Consider the following 16,672-nt stretch of genomic DNA (forward strand, 5'->3'; position numbering starts at 1 on the left):
AGCCCGGGCCCCGCAGCCCCCATGGGGCCGGCCCGGAGCCGCCCCCGGCAGCGCTGAGCCGCACGGAGCCACCAGGTACCGCGCCGGGAGGGAGGGGCGGGGGGGCTGCGGGGATGCTCGGGTCTGCATCCCTCGGTCGCTCTCCCTGGGGAACCGCAGGCCGGGAGCCCCGTGCAGCCCTCGCCGTGCGCGGGGCAAAACGACGGGGCGAGAGTCCTGGCCACGTCCTGCAGAGCTGCGGGGCTGCTCTCGCGTCGTTGTCCCGCGGGGTGCCGCTCCGAGCTTTCTGGGAACCGCTGCGAAGCGCTGTGGGCTTGGCTAGTTTCTGTGGGTTTGGGAGCCGAGCAGCTCCGGGCGAGCGCTGCGTTTCCGACGCCCCGCGGTGGTATTTCTCACCTTTTCTTTGAGCTTTCTTTGCGCTGAAGCGAGCCGCTTCCTTCCGGCGCAGTCTGCTGCGGGGGGACCCCGTAGGAAGGGACCCTTACGGTCATCGGGTTCAGCTCCAGTTTGCAACCCGAAAGGAGCATGGCCTTGATTCCTTCCCCTTTTCCAACTTTTAAACACGTATTTTAAGCCACTCAGTGTGCCTCCCGGAGCTTTCTTCCTGACCGCTCTAAACCCAGCTTGCTCCCCCCTGCATCGGGGAGGGTGTGCTGTCCCATCTCTTCGTTCTTTGTTTTTTTTTGTGTTTTTTTTTTTTTTCTTTATTTTCTCCCCCCCCAGGGTATTTTTGCTTTTGGAGAAAGGGATGAGAGAGCAGGGGCAGCACCACGCTCCATCACTTCCTCCCTCCGGTGATGCCGCGTGCTCCCCGCTCCATCCGGCGGTGCTTCCTGCCCACCCCCACGACCCTCCGGAGAGCACCGCACGTTTCCCATTTTGGGGTTAAATCCCTGGTTTTGGGGCAGTTCAGGGCCATGGCCTGCTTGGCACAAAGCTTTCCCCCAGCAGTGCGGTGCCTTTGGTAATGGCATAGCCGTCCTAATTTAGGAAGCTGTAAACGAGCAGCTTGCAGGGAAGGGTGTAATTTGGGGGTTTCTCCCAGGGAGAGGCCGTATTGTGCTAACAGAGGACGAGCGGCCATGGCACTAGTTCTGCTATAGACAGTGTAAAACCTGGGTGGGACGCCCGGGATCAGTGAGGTGCTTCCCTGCCGAAAACATTAAAAAAATCTCTCTATATTTTAAAATACATAACTGAAGTGCAGTGCTGGGGGTGCAGCAGTGGTTTGTTTGTCCTCGCTCTTCCCGCTGACAATGAGGCAGCCAGGGCAAGTGCACGCTTCCTCCCACCGTGGCAGATGCATCCTGCAGCTGGGCCCACCCGCTATATTTAGGCTATTGTTAGTGCTGGCCTTGGGCCCCTGCCAGCTCCCCGTGCCGTGGGGGTTGGACCCATATGTGGGGGCTGACACGGTGGGAAACAGTGGGGCGAGGTCAGAGTGAGTGGGAGCGCTGCTCTTCTTTTGGTGGAGGAGGGCTGTATGGTTTGCAAGTAGCTAACAAGCAATGGGATTTATTTATTTTGGTTTAGAGGAAAGAAGTGGCTTTTTACAAGGCGGCCAAAAATCTGGTCTTGGTGACAAAGCCTGTTTGCAAGGCAGCCGAGCAGACTGCAGAAGCATCTGTGGGTTGGGGTGCCGGTTACACATCAGCGCACAGCTCCCAGCACGTTTGTGTCCATGCAGCCGAGCCCCAGTGCTGTGCGTTTGCTACAGAAGCAAGAAAAGCGCCTTTTTCTTCCTGGGCTTAACAGGAAGAACAGGCACAGCATTGTCCTGGGGCAGCCGAGCGTGGCGGGATGCTCCTGGCTGTCCTCTGCTCCCCTTTGGAGTCCTCTATATGCATGCAGGCACATGTCTGCAGGCACATGCATGTTCATGCTTGAGGATGTGCATGCATGAGCACACACATGTTGGCATGCACATGTATGTGCCTCTATATGTGCACAGGAAAGCCGGCTGCGATCCCGGTGTGCAACAACAAATGCAGCGTGCTGGGAATGAGCCTGGGAGGAAATCACGGAGAGCTGGAGCACTTAGCTGTATTTCTCTGCTCTTCAAGCATTTTCCATGCTCGCGGAGCGCGCTGGGGCACAGGAGGCTAATGGCTGTCCTGCCGGGACGGGAAGCCGCAGGTCACTCTGCAGTGCCATCTGCTGACTCATCACATTTTGGGGACTGGCTCCAGGGTTTCTCCTTTTCTCCTCTTCCCAGCCCTGATGGCAGAGAAGCCGTGCTGGGAATTCAGCCACGGTGGGGCTGGACCCTGCCTGGAGGACAAGGGGGGAAGAAAGCCCATAAGGAGAGCGGGAAGGAAATTGGAGAGCACGGGAAGGGCAGGGTTCGTGTTTCTTCGGAAATGGGCCTCCCCTTGCCGTGCGGGGCAGCTGAAAAAATTCCTCTCCCTTTACCATTCTCCCTCCCTCCCCTCAACCCTGTTTTTCTGTCCCTGTGCAGCCTGTGGATGATGGGCACGACCGCCAGCACGGCTCAGCAGACGGTCTCAGCCTCTGCCTTTGAGAGTGTGCACGGCATTGGCACCATGGAGGACCAGCGCTCCCTGAGCATCCACTCGTTCCAGACCCTCGGGCTGCACAATAGTAAGGCCAAGTCCATCATTACCAACAAAGTGGCACCAGTGGTCATCACGTGAGTCCCAGCAGCTACCTGCAAGCCCTTCTTGCTGTCTCCAGATTGAATGCTATCCTTTCTTGGTTCATTTCAATCCCTCTCTATCCTTTTTTGTTGCATGCTCCTCTCTCTCTCTCTCTCTCTCTCTCTCTCCATGCTTTTGGCAAAAAGAAAACCCTACTTGTTTGTTTTTGGGTAACCTTACCTCCTTCTGCATGTGGTTCCTCCAGGTATAACTGCAGGGAGGAGTTCCAGATCCATGATGACCTGCTGAAGGCCAACTACACAGTGGGACGCATCTGTGAGACCACACTGGAGCACTACCTGGTGCAGGTTGGCATTGCTGCTCATTGCTCCCGCATGCTTCCTGCACTCGGATCCTGTTCCATCTTCTTTCTTATCCTGCAGGGGAAATATTTCATGGTCAGAGATGTGTACAGCAAGTTGGATGTCTTGAACACTACCAGCACCAGTGGTGCTCCGAATTTCCGGCAAGCCAAAGGAGGCTATGCGGTGTTTGGTATGGGTCAGCCCAGCCTCAATGGCTTCAAGCTTGTGCTGCAGAAGCTGCAGAGAGAAGGCCACAAGGTTGGTGCAGCGGGAGCAAGTGTGGCCTTAAAGCTGGGCACTTCTGCTCTTGTTTGTGGGAGAGGATCTGTAGATTGTTGTGGAAGTCGAGGGGATATCTGTGGGGAGAGTGGCCGAAATGCTCCGTCTCCAGAGCTGCTGGCTGGTCTGTGGAGGAGGTTGGCACAAAGTTTTGGGAAGCCTTTTCCCCTGCTGCATGTGTGGTGTCATCCCTCGTATCCCTCATCTGTGGCCGTCTTTCCAGGAGTGTGTTGTCTTCTGCGTTCGTGAGGAACCCGTGCTGTTCTTGCGGGTGGAGAGTGACTTTGTGCCCTACACACCACGGGGCAAGGAGAACCTCCATGAGAACCTCCACAGTTTGCAGAGGAGGCTGCGTGTGGAAGACCTGGAGCTCACCATCCGCAAAGAGGTGATCCCCATGGGCAGGGGGAGATGCTGGGGCCTTGATAGGGTTCTCCATCTTCTAGCGTGCAGCTCTGTATCCTTGGGTGTCCAAGAAAGCATAAAATCAGAAGCAATGAGATGGGGGTTGGGCCTATTCCCCACCTTTGGATGTCTCATGGAGGGGTTTGAAGCAGACAGATGCTGCATGGGGCCTCCATGAGCATCCACCAGGCTCACAGGCATTGATGGCAATCTCCATCTCCACTAGATCCATGACTTTGCACAGCTGAGCGAAGGAGTCTACTATGTCTACAATGACATTGAGCGCTTTCGGGATGAGCCGCACACTGTGCGGGTGCAGGGTGAGGAAGACATCCATGTGACAGAGGAGGTGTATCGCCGGCCCATCTTCCTCCAGCCCACCTACCGCTACCACCGCCTGCCCCTGCCCGTGGATGGGGCCCCTCTGGAGGAGCAGTTTGATGCTTTCATCTGTTTTCTTAGGGTGAGCCAAGCAAAACCATGAGGATTTTGGGGTGGGATTTGCTTCCTCAGCTTTCTGGGACTGGTGGGAAGGTCTGTTACTTCTGCACTTGAGTAAAGGAGCCATCTCCACCCCTGGCAGAGTGCTGGAGATGCTCCTGGAATCATAGAATGGTTTGGGTTGGAGGGGACCTCTAAATTCCGATCTCCCTGCTATAGGACCCTCCCACTAGACCAAGTTGCTCGCAGCCCCATCCAGCCTGGCCTTGGTAGCTCCTTGTTTAGGCTGATTAATTTTGGGTGGACTTTATTTTGCAAGCCCTTCATATACGACAGTCACCAAACCAATGTGCAGGCTTGGTGTCACCATAGTCTTCCCTCTTCTAAAATAAAACAAGTTCTTTCTGTGCAAGGTAGCCTGCCTGGGGAAGCACCAGCATGGGAGGGGTCCCTGAGTCTACCTTCTTCCCTTTTTGGCTTCATATAATGGGGAGCTTGTGCGTGTGATTGTGCCCTGCTTGTCCTTGCTGGAGGTGACCATTTCTCATGCCGCCTGGCATTCCTGCACATGCAGCTCCTGTTTGGGAGCAATGGTCTGGGTTTGGTGCAAATGCTTTTGGTGGCAGGCCTGGTGTGGAAGACTGGGATGGGTAGTGGGACTAATGGTGATCCCATCGTTAATTCATGGAAGAAGGGATCATCACTGATGGGGCTGTACATCAGCCTGGTCACCATGAGGAGATGTCCATGCCTGTGCTCTCCTTGCTGCCTCTGGGCACCATCCATCCCTGTCTCTTCCTAGGAGAGCCCTGGCCTGCTGCTGCGGGATCCCAGCTGCCCCCCGCCAGCACTGCTCTTCAGCTGCCAGACTGGTGTGGGCAGGACCAACTTGGGCATGGCCTTGGGCACCCTTATCCTCTACCATCACCGGGGAGCAGCACCAAAGCCTGAGTAAGCGAGACAGTCCCAGGGTGGCCAGGATGGCCACGGTGCTCATTGGTTTAATGGCCTCTTTCTCCTTTCTCCATGGGCAGCCCGCCGCATCCAGCCAAAACGACTCCAAGGGCCAGGTTTCGGGTCATCCAGAGCTTCATTGAGATGGTACCCAAAGGGCAACAGATGGTGGAGGAGGTAAGTGGGGGGAGTCTGCCAAGCCCATGCTGACCTCAGGATGGGCAAGGAGGGCTTCCTCTGCTCACTGGCTCTCCCTGCTCAAGGTGGACAGCGTGATTGCCTCCTGCTCAGAGATGCACGACATGAAGGAAGCTATCTATGAGTCCAAGAAGAAGCTGGAAGGGATTGGAGAAGACTACCAGATCCAGGTACTGCTGCTAGGGTGACATCCTCATCTCCAAAACTGAGCCATGGAGCATCAGTCAGGACCCCTTTTAGTGAGCCATTAATTAGAGGATTGCTCAGCTGCCTTTATAACCCTGCTCTGTGCGTGGTAATTTATAGAAATGTTTTCATGAGCAGATAGGAAGAATGTAAATTATAAAAATCCAAAACTTCCTGTGCTCTGGAAGCTTCCGAGGGGTGTGTGAACCTGGAAGGCTGTGAAGGTTTTTCCTATTTAAGAGCCATGAAATTGAGCAGGTTGGGGCTTCAAGGAAACTTGACTTTTTATTTTGAGCAGTGTCTCTGATTCTGACAGATGCCTTTGAGACAGATAATACCCTGTGTCTTTTATTTTTTGCTATCCTTAAAACTGCAGAATGAGTGGTTTGGGATCCAGCATCTCTTCAGGCTTTTCCAGTCAGGCTTCTTTTGGCTGACTGAGAAGACTTGGATCCCAGATCTGAGTCCACTTTTTACTCCCTTTCCAGCCTTTCTGGGGATGAATTTTTCCATTGGGGTGTGACAAACATGCCACTACAGTGAGGAACCCCAAATTCCATCCTTCCCTGTTTATTTCCTAGGGCAGGTCTGCATCTGCTTAGTGCTGCTTCATGTGGTGGCACATGCTGTGCTGTGTAGCATGGAGACTCTTGGCTAGGGGGCCAAGTGTGGACAGACATGTAGGGGCACCCATGGGTGCCTTTCTTGGACACTTTGGGGGCAAAGGGTGATCTGGCTGACCCTCCATTCACACTGGGGAGGGCTGCTCTGTGTCGTCTTCGACAGTGGAAAACAAACGGCTGGGGATTGCTGTAAATTAGCCCAGAGGAGTGTTTATTTGAAGTCTGCACGTAGCAAGAGCACGTTTAAACAATGGCGAGGGGCCAGGAAAATGTGCTGGGTGATGTGGGTGGGGGGAGAGAAGGAGAGGAAAGGACTCTGTGGGCACAGAGAGTTGGGTGGGGGGGAAAGGAGTTTGAACTCCTGCAGTGATGGCACAGTGATGTGATGCAGGGTCTTGGGTGGGATGCTCAGTCCCATCCCTGCAGTGCCTGGCCCTTCCTGGCCTGACCCTGGTGTGACTCCATGCTCCTGGGTTCTGTTGTGAGTTTTGGAAGCCAATGTACTGTTCTGCCTCTTGATAAATGACAGCAGGCCAGATTTGTCTTGTGGATCACAAGTAAATATTTATGACTCAATGCCATTGCGTTGGCAGCACGCAAAGCCTGCTTGCCAAGTCTGCCTGCGATGCAGGAAAGGATCTTCTGCAATGCGTGTCTTAACAGGGTTTCTATCGTGTCCAGGATGGGGTTTTTGCTTGTAGGTAGTAGGGGCAGGTTATGTGTGTCCCCCTGGGGTTTATCTCACGGACCACAGTCTCCAAAGAGGCTTTGCGAGAACCTCATGTAGAGTTGGGTGCTCTTCAGCTTGTCCTGAGGTTTTGGGCTTGCATCCCCAGGGGAAAGCCCACTCGTTTCTGGGGAAACCCCATGGCTCTTACGGAAGCCTGATGGCTGGAGCATCACACCTGGAGGCCATAGTGGTGTCCAAGACAGTGTTGGCATCTTGTGTTAATCAAACCCCTCTGTTTGGGTCTTGCTCTCCCAGTAGCATCTGGACATTGTATCTCCTGGACAGGCAGGCAGCCTGTATCATGTTGGACCTGCTCCCGGCGCGTCCTTGGGTGAAAGGAAAGGCTTTGTTTGATCTGAAATAAAAATTTATAGCTCTAAGCATCTCTTAATATGGAAAAATATTGAAATGTTTCACTTAAAGGTATAAATTAAAAAAAAAAAAAAAAAAAAAAAAAAAAAAGGCCCCAAAAAACTATCCAAAAACAGTTTTTTGGTTTTTTTTTTCACTGCCATCCTCATTTGGAAGCAGCTTGATGAAGTTGGTGTGAAAATGCTAAAAACCTTCTTAAGGCCAGGGACTTAAATGGCCTTTCTGCCTCCTTTCCCCCAAAACAGTACTTAAAAACTGCCTCAGGCCAGCTTGCTCCTTGCTTCTTCAGCAGGCATGTGGTGCTCTCCTACCCAGTGTCCCAGGGATCCAGCAGGAGCTGCTCCTGCCCTGTGATCCACTATGGACGTGATGAATGCCCGATGTGTTGTTTGCTTTCAGGGGAACAGCACCAAAGAATATTTCCTTCAGAGGACTCTGCAGAGCCTTGAACGCTATTTCTACCTGATTGCCTTCAATTACTACCTTCACGAGCAGGTAAAGGCCACGTCTCCTGGCTGGGTGGTGGGAGGGCAGGGCGATGTCTCAAGCTGAAGGGAGGAGGATGGCATCACCATTGATAGTTTTGGAAGCATGTGGGGGGGGGGGGTGAGCCCAGGCTGATGGCGTGCCCCCTCCCCGGCCCCCTGCCGGCAGTACCCCCTGGGCTTTGCCCTCAGCTTCAGCAGGTGGATGTGCCGGCACCCTGAGCTCTACCGGCTGCAGGCGAGTATGAACTCCTCTGAGCTTACCATCTCCGGGGACCTCATCACCAAGGGGACGCGAGTGTTGGTGAGTGTCTTGCCTGGGTGTAGGGACAGGGCTGGTTGTCTGCTGGGGGTGGTCTTGGGATGCTCAACCTTAAGGAGGTTTGGGGGGGTGGGAGAAGCAAGGGGTTCTCTGTGGTGAGGCAGGTGTTGATTCTTGGGCCTCCAGGTCCATCTCTTCCACAAGGATGGGTGCGTTCCTAGTGATGCTTTGTGCACACCACGTGCCCAGCCCTGTCTGTTCTGCCACAGGTGGTGGATGAGCGCTTCTGCCCAGATGTGCTGAGCACTGTGAAGGAGATGAGCGTAGCCAATTTCCGACGAGTGCCTAAGATGCCCATCTATGGGACAGCACAGCCCAGCTCCAAGGTGAGAGGCAGGTGCCTTGTGGCAGGCAGGGCCACCCCTTTGGGTGCCATCCCCTCACCTTGGCTACCCCTCCCTCCAGGCCCTTGGCAGCGTCCTGCGGTACCTGACAGATGCAAAGAGAAAGCACTCGCACATCTTGTGGGTCAGCCTGCGGGAAGAGGTGGTGCTGGAGGGGAATGAGCAAATCTACACACTCAGGGAGCCAGGAAGCCTCGACCAGCTCATCCCTGTGCCAGTATCCACGCCTGAGCAGCTGGAGGTGAGCCTGGGCTTTGGGGTGCACCTTGGTGTGGCTGGTCCTGCCTTGGGGTAATGCATTCTGGGTGCAATGCTCGTTGAAGGCATCTCCTCTTTGCATATGAGCATCTTTGCTATGGATCACCAGAAGCACAGGGGCTTTGCCCCAAATGGTGCCAAAGGAAGGACGCACGAAGGTTTCACACTGGGCTTGTGTGAAATCTGCTCCTCAGTGTGTTCATGTCTGGTGATTCAGGCCTCCTCCTTCCTTCTGTCACATCTCTTTGCTCCAAAATTTTACCCTATAGCCCATTTCAGCTAAATTTGACCTTGCATTACATTCCTGTGAGCTTTCTGCAGATAACTGGATGTAGGACAGAGGTGTAGATCATGTCCCTTATGAGGAAAAGGCATCTCCCACTCTGCTGAGCCCTCATGAGGGAGATGTCCCTGGGAAATGAGTCTTAGCCCCTCACCCACTATAGCTACTTGTTTGGGTTTTTTTTGTTTTGTTTTTGTTTTTTTGTTTGTTTTTTTTGGATGGTGAAGGGGATTTTGCTGCCAGCAGCATCTTGGCTGCATGGAGAAGCTCTCTGGAGTCTTGGGCATGGCAGTGCTAAAGGTCCCTGGAGAGAAATGGTGGCCAGAACCTGGAGTGTGGGTCTGTGTCAGGCTGTATCTTAAAACATAAAAATACTGGGGAGAAAAATAAATTAAAAAAAAAACAAAAACAAAAACAAAAACAAACAAACAAACAAAAAAACCCCACAAAAAACAAAAAAAAAAACAAAAAAAAACAAAAAAAAAAAAAACAAAAAAAAAAAAAAAAAAAAAAAAAAAAAAAAAAAAAAAAAACCAAGGGAAATGGCTGCAAGAGGAGTAGGTTTGATAGTTCTGGTGGTGAGGTTTTCTCTGTTCTTTGCAGAAACTTGAGTCCACGCTGAAGGGTGACCTGCTGAAGTCACAGAAGTGGCTGGAGGTCTACCTGGAAGCAGAGAAGCAGATGAAGATGTTCAAGAGCTGTCTGACCACACAGGAGATCTTCAACCAGCACAAAAGCACCTGCCAGGGCCTGACCTACCGGCGCATCCCCATCCCTGACTTCTGTGCTCCCAGGGAGCAGGTAGCAGCACTGCCACCACATCCTCAAGCTGCCATCGTTGTTTGTTTGTTTTTATGGTGTGACCACCTTCCTTAAAACCCTTGGTTTTGGTCTCACAGGATTTTGACCGGCTGCTGGAGGCGATGAAGAGTGCTCTGGCTGAGGACTCACGGACAGCCTTTGTGTTCAATTGTGCCAGTGGCCGGGGCAGGACCACCACAGCCATGGTCATCGCTGTCCTCACGCTCTGGCACTTCAATGTGGGTACCAGTGCTTCCAGCTGGTGGGGGCTGTAAGGACACAGCCCTTCCTTTTTTTGTTGCCTTGATGTAGCCACAGAGGAACTGTAGAAGGAGTGGAGATGTTGTCATGTTCCTGTGGAGTGGTGGGAGGCTCTGCAGGAATGAAGGGTTAATGGTGGGAGAGATGTAGTTCTCTTGCAGAGTAGATGGGTAAAATTTCAGATGTGCCAAGTGTGTAACGCTCTGTCCTTCTCTGACTCTTGCAGGGCATCCCTGAGATGAGTGATGAGGAGATTGTGAGTGTGCCTGATGCCAAGTACACTAAAGGGGAGTTCGAGGTGAGTCCTGCAGCCAATGTAGCCCCATGCTGTAGAGTCTCCAAAGTCCTGTGAGATGTGCTTGGGGGAGAATGGTCCTTCCCTGGTCTTGAGGGTTGAGCATGGGCATGGAGTGGTTGGGTTGAGAGCAGCAGGTGAAGCTCCTCCTGCTCTACCTGTGTTCTAGGTAGTGATGAAGGTGGTCCAACTCCTGCCTGACGGTCACCGGATGAAGAAGGAGGTGGATATGGCCCTGGACACGGTCAGTGAGACCATGACACCCATGCATTACCACCTCCGAGAAATCATCATCTGCACCTACCGGCAGGTGAGCAATGCCCTTTTCTGCCATACAGATGAACCACCAGAACCTAAATAGGGCAGCCACATCATGGATAGGGGTGGGACTTCACACCAAAGCTATGTCGCATGTCACCAGGGTTCCTTGGGTGGTGGCTTTGGGGTTCCTTCATTATTATTTATTTTTTTTTTTTTCCCCCATCAAAACAGGAAAATACAGCAAAGCCTGACAGCTCTCACATGCTCTGTTCACCACAACTGGTTATGGGGTGAGGAGCAAAAAGCAGAAGATTAAGTTGATGATGGATTTACTACTCATTGTGGTCCCTTACCCAAAGCAATGGGGGCGTGAGCGTCGTGGTGGTCCAAACAAGCTCAGCATCCCATGCATCCCTTGCTGTGCCGAATCCTGCATCCCATCCCTCCTGCTGCAGCCGGCAGAGGGCAGTGCTGCTCTGTCCTGTTCTCCTTCCATTCCTTCTGGCTCCTCCGACTCAAGGAGGAGGAACACCCGGGCGTCGCAGCTGGCTGAGCCATGCGCTTCTTGGCAGCCTTTCCTTTGCAGAGCTGTGATGACGGTGCGAGCTGCTCCCATTCATTAGCATTATTATTTTTTGGAAGGCGGCTGCCCGCCCGTTCCCGCGACCTCCTCGTGGCCCTTGCTGGCACTTGGCAGTGAGGAGCAGTGCATGGGTGTTCCTTGGCCATATCCTGTTTCCCAGCCAGCTGTATCCAGTCTGCCCTGATGGCCTGGTGGGGAAGGAAGATAAGCAGGGAGTCATCCGCTGCCCTGTTCCCCTTGCCTTAGGAAGAGCCTTTTATCACTGCCTTGGAGGCGTTGTGTGCAAATGTTTTAATGCAGGTTTTTTTTTTTTTTTTCTTTCCCCAAAATCTGAGCCCAGGATGGACGAGCTCCATGGGGACATGTCTGCTTTGACTGGCAGGTGCAAACTGGAAGAAAGATGTGCGCTTCCAGGTGTACATAGCCCCACTGTGGGCAGGTTTTTGTTGCATCCTGCTCTTTGTTCAGTCTTGGGTTGAAGGGAGCAGTGTTTGGTGCCTTGCAAGGGACACTTTGCAGGGTCAGGACAAGCAGGATAGGAGGAAAATGTGCTCTGGTGCTCAGCTCAGATTCCTTCCTACTCCTTCCCATCCTAAACTGGGAGGAAAAGATAGATTGATGCCTTCCTTCCGCTTTTGGAGGATGTGTTGTTTGGGGAGGCTTTCTTGATGGGAGCTTCTGCAGAAGCTGGCAGCAACAGTCAGCTGATTCCTTTGGTCTCAGCTACAGCAGAGAGATCCAACAAGACTTGCATGGTCATATGATCCATCAAGATGATGACATCCATTAGGTTCCTTGGTTTAGTGGACATTTCTGTGGGGCCATGTTACTCAATTGTTGTTGTCTTTAATGCAGTTGTTTCCTGCCCGTTTCCCACCTTTTCTAACCAAACATGAAGCCAAGTTCTTGTCAGGATCTGCTCTGTGCAAGTACCCATGCATACACCTGGGGCTGACATCTTTCCCAGTGCAGAACCGATCACATTCAGAGCCATACTCATAGCAATACCATCAGTTGGGGAAGGAAAAATAACAAAGCATGGTTTTCAAGGATGGGAACACTTGTTTCCAAAACCTGTAGGGCATGGCTTGCAAGTGGAGAGAGGCAGGATTCTGGGCACAGGCACGTGTTTAGTAACACCTCCTCTATTTCTGAGGGTTGCAGGACCCAAAGGGAGGCTTTTTATATGCTGCAAGCCACAGCACTATGAGAGCTTGGGCTGCCAAGTAGATTCTTGTCCTTCCTTGTGCTTGTAGGGGCGGTCAGGCAAGGATGAGCAGGAGCGGCGGCTGCTGCGGCTGCGGAGCCTGCAGTACCTGGAGCGCTACGTCTACCTGATCCTCTTCAATGCTTACCTACACCTGGAGAAGAAGGACTCCTGGCAACGGCCCTTCAGCCTCTGGATGCGTGAGGTAGGGCTTCTGTTTGGGCCAAAATGTGGTGCGATGCAGTGCTTGGGGAGGAAGGGTGCCTGTGATCTTATCTATCATTCGCAGGTAGGTGTGCAGTGTGTGTTGGACCCAGCCCGCTGCTACTTCTTGCTCTTAGGACCCAACGTCTGGGGCTGTGCTCCCAGTGCTGGGGAAAGCTCCTATTTCAACACAGTATCTTGAATAAGCTGTTAATTAACCTATGTGTGTGAAGACACATTGAGTGTTAGGGAAACACTGCACCTCTACAAGGTGACAGAACCTCATCCCTCGCCCAATGCCACCAATTTACGATGGGGAAAAATTCCTGGCTTCTAGGTTCTTGTAGCCAGGCTAGGATGCTCCTGCCCCGACTTCTTGACTCCTCCAGGAAGACTTCAAATCTGAGATGTCTTTCCCAGGTGCCCCATTTGGGCAGATGCTGTGCCCCACTGAGCATCAAAGGTCCCTTTGGCTCCAGCACAAGCGCTGTGCTTTCAGTGTTTATTTAAAAAAATAAATAAATAAAAACCCAACAAGGCCACATTGTAACTTTATTTCCGGAAGGGCGCCAAAGCTAACAAACCATAAAGCTGCTTATAAAACCCAGCAGCCGCAGCCGGAGGAAGGCTTGGGGAGGGGTCGGTGCCATGCAGGCGCGGTGGGCTTGGGTCACGCAAGGAGATGCTGTGCGGCCGTTCATCTGCAGCAAAACTACCTCACCCTCTGCTGTGCTTCCAGGTGGCGGCCATGGCCGGTGTGTACGAGGTGCTGGATGGGCTGGGCTTCCCCGAGCTGGAGCAGCTGGAGGATGAGGAGCCACTGCGGAGGCTGCGCAGGCGCTGGAGGGCGCAGAGCGGGGCCGGCTGGCTCAGCCGTGGGAACTTCGTGTAGGGACAGAGACTGCGTGCCCCCAAAATGAAAAGGGAGGAAAAAAAGAACCAGTAAGAGGGGAGAGGGAGGGAGGGGAGAGCCTCTGAGCATGAGGATTAGGGTCAGGGGTTCTTCAAGATGCAATAAAGATGTTATAAATTAAACAAGAAGCTGTGCGGGTGCTTGTGAGCAAGGGAGCATGAGCGACTATATATGTGTATGCATACTGACATAGCAATATTTGTAAGCATGTACACATACACTTATTTTACAAGTGTTTGTATAGGTATGCATGCAGACATGTATGTGTATATCCAGACCCAAAGCTTTGTAGCTTGCTGTGGGACTTGCAGCCTTCCCCCTCCTTGCACACTGGGAATCCTCAGTAGCTGGTGGTATTTGCTGGTTTTTGCTAATTTTTTTTTTAGTTGTGTCTGGCACTGGAGGTAGCAGTACATTGGAGCATCCAATGTCTGATGGTGGTTGAAGTCTTGGAGCGTCCTATATTCAATGGCAGCACTTGGAAAGACAGTGGGTATTCTACCTCTAAGCATTAGGCCTTCAGAAAATACATCTGGAGTGCACCTGAAAACATAAATAATAGGCATAATGAATAGATTCTTTTTTAATTGGGTGCAAAATGATCAAGAAGGGACGCAGGGCTCTCTCCTGCTTGCACCCCAGTGCTTGGGGATGGCTGGAGCCGCCTGCTTTCATCCACTGCCAGCAGCAGGAGGCGCAGACAGTGGAGAGCAGAAAGGGGAGCCTGGAAAAAAAATTATTTAAAAATAGCGTAAGATTATTTAAAAAAAAAAAAAAAAAGAAGAAGAGAAAAAAAAAACCCTCCTTGGCTTGATTCCTGCTGTGGCTGCAAGTGCCCTGATTTCCCCCAAGGTTCCCTCGACAGCATTTGATTTTCCAGCTCAAGCGGGCCTTTTGGTTTTGCTTTTTTTTTTTTTTTTTTTTTTTTTTTCTGGCTGCATCATTGTTTTGCTGAGTATTTTCTGCTGATTGGGCAGAAACGAGAGGCAGAGGTGGGCTGTGCCCCCACCCACACCCTCCCTAACAAGGAGGGGGAGGCTGAGCAGGGGCTTAATGAGCAAGTCATTAATTGCTGCAGCCCTCCAGCCCTTTAATCTGAGTAATGAAAGCTGGAGATTTGCATCACCTGCACTCGGGTCTCAAAGGCTTCTTTCCGCTTTCCCACCTTCGTGACAAGTGATTTCCAACATGGGCCAAAAGCAATTGTCTGGAAGAAAAGGGGCCAACGGGTATGAATGCATTTGGGTGTGAAAAGGGACCGTGCTCTATTTATTTTGGGGTGGGAACGTCATGGCTGCAGTGTGCAGGCATTCAGAGCCCTCGGCCTCAGGCATCCCAGCTCTGCAGGGATCAGGAATGCCTGCACCCAGCAGTCCCCCAGCACACTCCCTCGCTGTTATTGGGATAAGGAGGGTGATGTTTGCAAGTGGGAAGGAAATTCTGCTTTGAGGTGTGCCCCACAGCATCTCCAGAGGATGCCCGGGTGGGACGTGGAAACTCAACGCCTTTAGGAAAACACCCACGTTCCACTGATGGAAAAAAGCTATTTGCGTCAGTAAACGCAGGCTTTGTGGGAGGGATGGGATGTGGGACCCTCAGCATGGGGAGGGACTGCAGCCACCTCCCCAGCCCTCTGCCTGCTGGAGATGGTGTGCTGGGGGCTGGCGTGCTCATGTGTGCAGAAACATGTCAGTGCTTAAGTATTTCTTCTTCTTGTTTAATCCCATTTCAAAGGCCACAAATAAGGGTATAATTGAATATCCATGGGTATAACGAGGTGATATATACATAAGGAATTTTCTCTTTAAAGGTAGATGCGGCACAGAGGGCAGGTTGGGGGCTGCCTGCACATTGGACACTCCATTCATTGATGGGGCAGTGCCCCCCCTCCATCTTTTGAGAGTGAATTTTTTTTTTTTGCTGGGCTAATATTGGTGAACAGCCCTGACCCTGCAGACCTCTGCAGGTTCCTGTGTTTTCCTTTCTGTGCCACGCGGGAGGCTGCTGGACCTCGGTAAGGCAACGCATCTGTGTTTCATTTTCCAGCTAAAGAATAGCAATTAAGATGCTTCTGCAGAGCCAGGGCTTGGAAAACTAAAAATAAAGCCATCCCCCAGCAGCCCCAGACTGCATCCATTAACAGCAGCAATCAAAGAAGTTGGGGGCACGGTGCAGAGTGTAGGCTTGAAGCAGTGTTTCTTTGCACATAGTGAGGAGAAAGGCTGCACACATGAAAAATTGATCTTCCCTGCGTTGAGACGAAGGAGCGCGGTGGGATGTGTGGCTGTGCAGGAGTGATGAGCGGTGTGGGGATGAGCAAAGCCCCAGGGGATGGGGAGGAGGAGACACAGAGTGTGGCTTGGGGCTTCACGCAGCAGTAAGCGGGGTATGATTAAAAATGAATAAGGTGCATCTCCAGGGAGGCTGCGCAGAGCTGGCCTTGTTCGTTGCGCTCATCTCTTCAGTTCTCTGCTATTTGTTTGGAATATCTGCCTGCTGGGTGGCTTGCGGTCAAACCCAGCCCTGTGGGAGCCCACGGCTCACTGTGTCACGCCCCATCCCCACCACCCCACATTGCCACTGGGGTCCCCCCAGACATTTGGGATGGCAGGGGGTTTCTGTTGGCTGGAGCGGCCGTTCCTAGAAGGAGAGCAACTTTTTCCCCTCTCCTTTCCCAGCAGGCTCTGGCAGCCGCCCAGCGCTGCAGGAACAGACCTCCTTCGGTCCGTTCCCATTGCGCGGGAAGGGCTGATGGTTGGGTTGGTCGGGGCTCTGGGCAGCCTGACCCAAAGGACGGCATCTCCATCTTGAAGGACGGACAGATCCCTCTTTCTGCATTGCTCCCACTCCATGGTGGCCTCCTGTTGTTTGGCACGATGGGAACACGGCGTGGAGGCCAAGCCCACGGCCTCCAGCACCGAGCCCTGCGGTGCCACGCTCTTGTCCAGGCATGGCGGCCTCCCCAGCAGCTCCCCACACCTCCATGGGGCTTTCCCCCACAGGCCCCCACACAGCCCTACAGGCTGGGGCTGCGCTCCCAATGCCTGCCTTCTGCCCCCAGCGCGGCGGCAGTAAATATTTTGGGTTTTAATCTAATCGGGGCCGGCATGCCTGAGGGATGAGGTCATGCAGTGCATGAAATGCACACCAACAACTTTGTAAATTTTCTACTTTTTTTTTTCTCTTTTCAAAATCTTTGCTATTTTACTTTTTTTTTTTCTTTAATTTGTTCTGCCTTCATTATTAATTTTTTGTTGTTTCCCTTTGCTTTTTTCTTTTGCTCTTTTTAACCTCTTCTCTATTGC

General features: G+C 52.5%; 2 protein-coding genes across 2 annotated transcripts in view; both read left to right on the plus strand.

The window, feature by feature from the left end:
- Positions 1-51: 51 nt before the first annotated feature.
- On the plus strand, positions 52-13,412 carry PALD1 (phosphatase domain containing paladin 1). Its single transcript, XM_042818697.1, has 19 exons — positions 52-75; positions 2,459-2,650; positions 2,863-2,965; positions 3,041-3,220; positions 3,465-3,629; positions 3,873-4,109; positions 4,890-5,038; positions 5,122-5,218; positions 5,305-5,409; positions 7,550-7,645; positions 7,805-7,939; positions 8,167-8,283; positions 8,363-8,542; positions 9,446-9,643; positions 9,742-9,882; positions 10,131-10,202; positions 10,369-10,509; positions 12,300-12,455; positions 13,194-13,412. The coding sequence occupies exons 2-19, from the start codon at positions 2,466-2,468 to the stop codon at positions 13,344-13,346; spliced, it is 2,610 nt and encodes an 869-aa protein (XP_042674631.1). The 5' UTR covers positions 52-75; positions 2,459-2,465; the 3' UTR covers positions 13,347-13,412.
- Positions 13,413-16,317: 2,905 nt separating this feature from the next.
- The window catches only part of ADAMTS14 (ADAM metallopeptidase with thrombospondin type 1 motif 14), a 21,940-nt gene continuing 21,585 nt past the window's right edge, over positions 16,318-16,672 (plus strand). The window contains exon 1 of the mRNA XM_042818247.1: positions 16,318-16,438. Within this exon, the coding sequence (XP_042674181.1) occupies positions 16,318-16,438 (121 nt within the window). The remainder of the gene's footprint in view (positions 16,439-16,672) is intronic.

The sequence above is a fragment of the Centrocercus urophasianus genome, unplaced genomic scaffold, assembly GCF_019232065.1.
Source record: "Centrocercus urophasianus isolate 14NV4802_14NV808 unplaced genomic scaffold, USGS_Curo_1.0 seq_17, whole genome shotgun sequence".
In the NCBI taxonomy this organism is placed as follows: Eukaryota; Metazoa; Chordata; class Aves; order Galliformes; family Phasianidae; genus Centrocercus; species Centrocercus urophasianus.

What these genes read in the sequence shown, in the direction of transcription:
- PALD1 (XM_042818697.1), top strand. Translation starts at nt 2,466, where the DNA reads ATGATGGGCACGACCGCCAGCACGGCTCAGCAGACGGTCTCAGCCTCT. An exon ending in GTGGCACCAGTGGTCATCAC is followed by an intron (nt 2,651 to 2,862) that starts GTGAGTCCCAGC and finishes TGGTTCCTCCAG; the next exon opens with GTATAACTGCAGGGAGGAGT. An exon ending in CAGCACAGCCCAGCTCCAAG is followed by an intron (nt 8,284 to 8,362) that starts GTGAGAGGCAGG and finishes CCCTCCCTCCAG; the next exon opens with GCCCTTGGCAGCGTCCTGCG.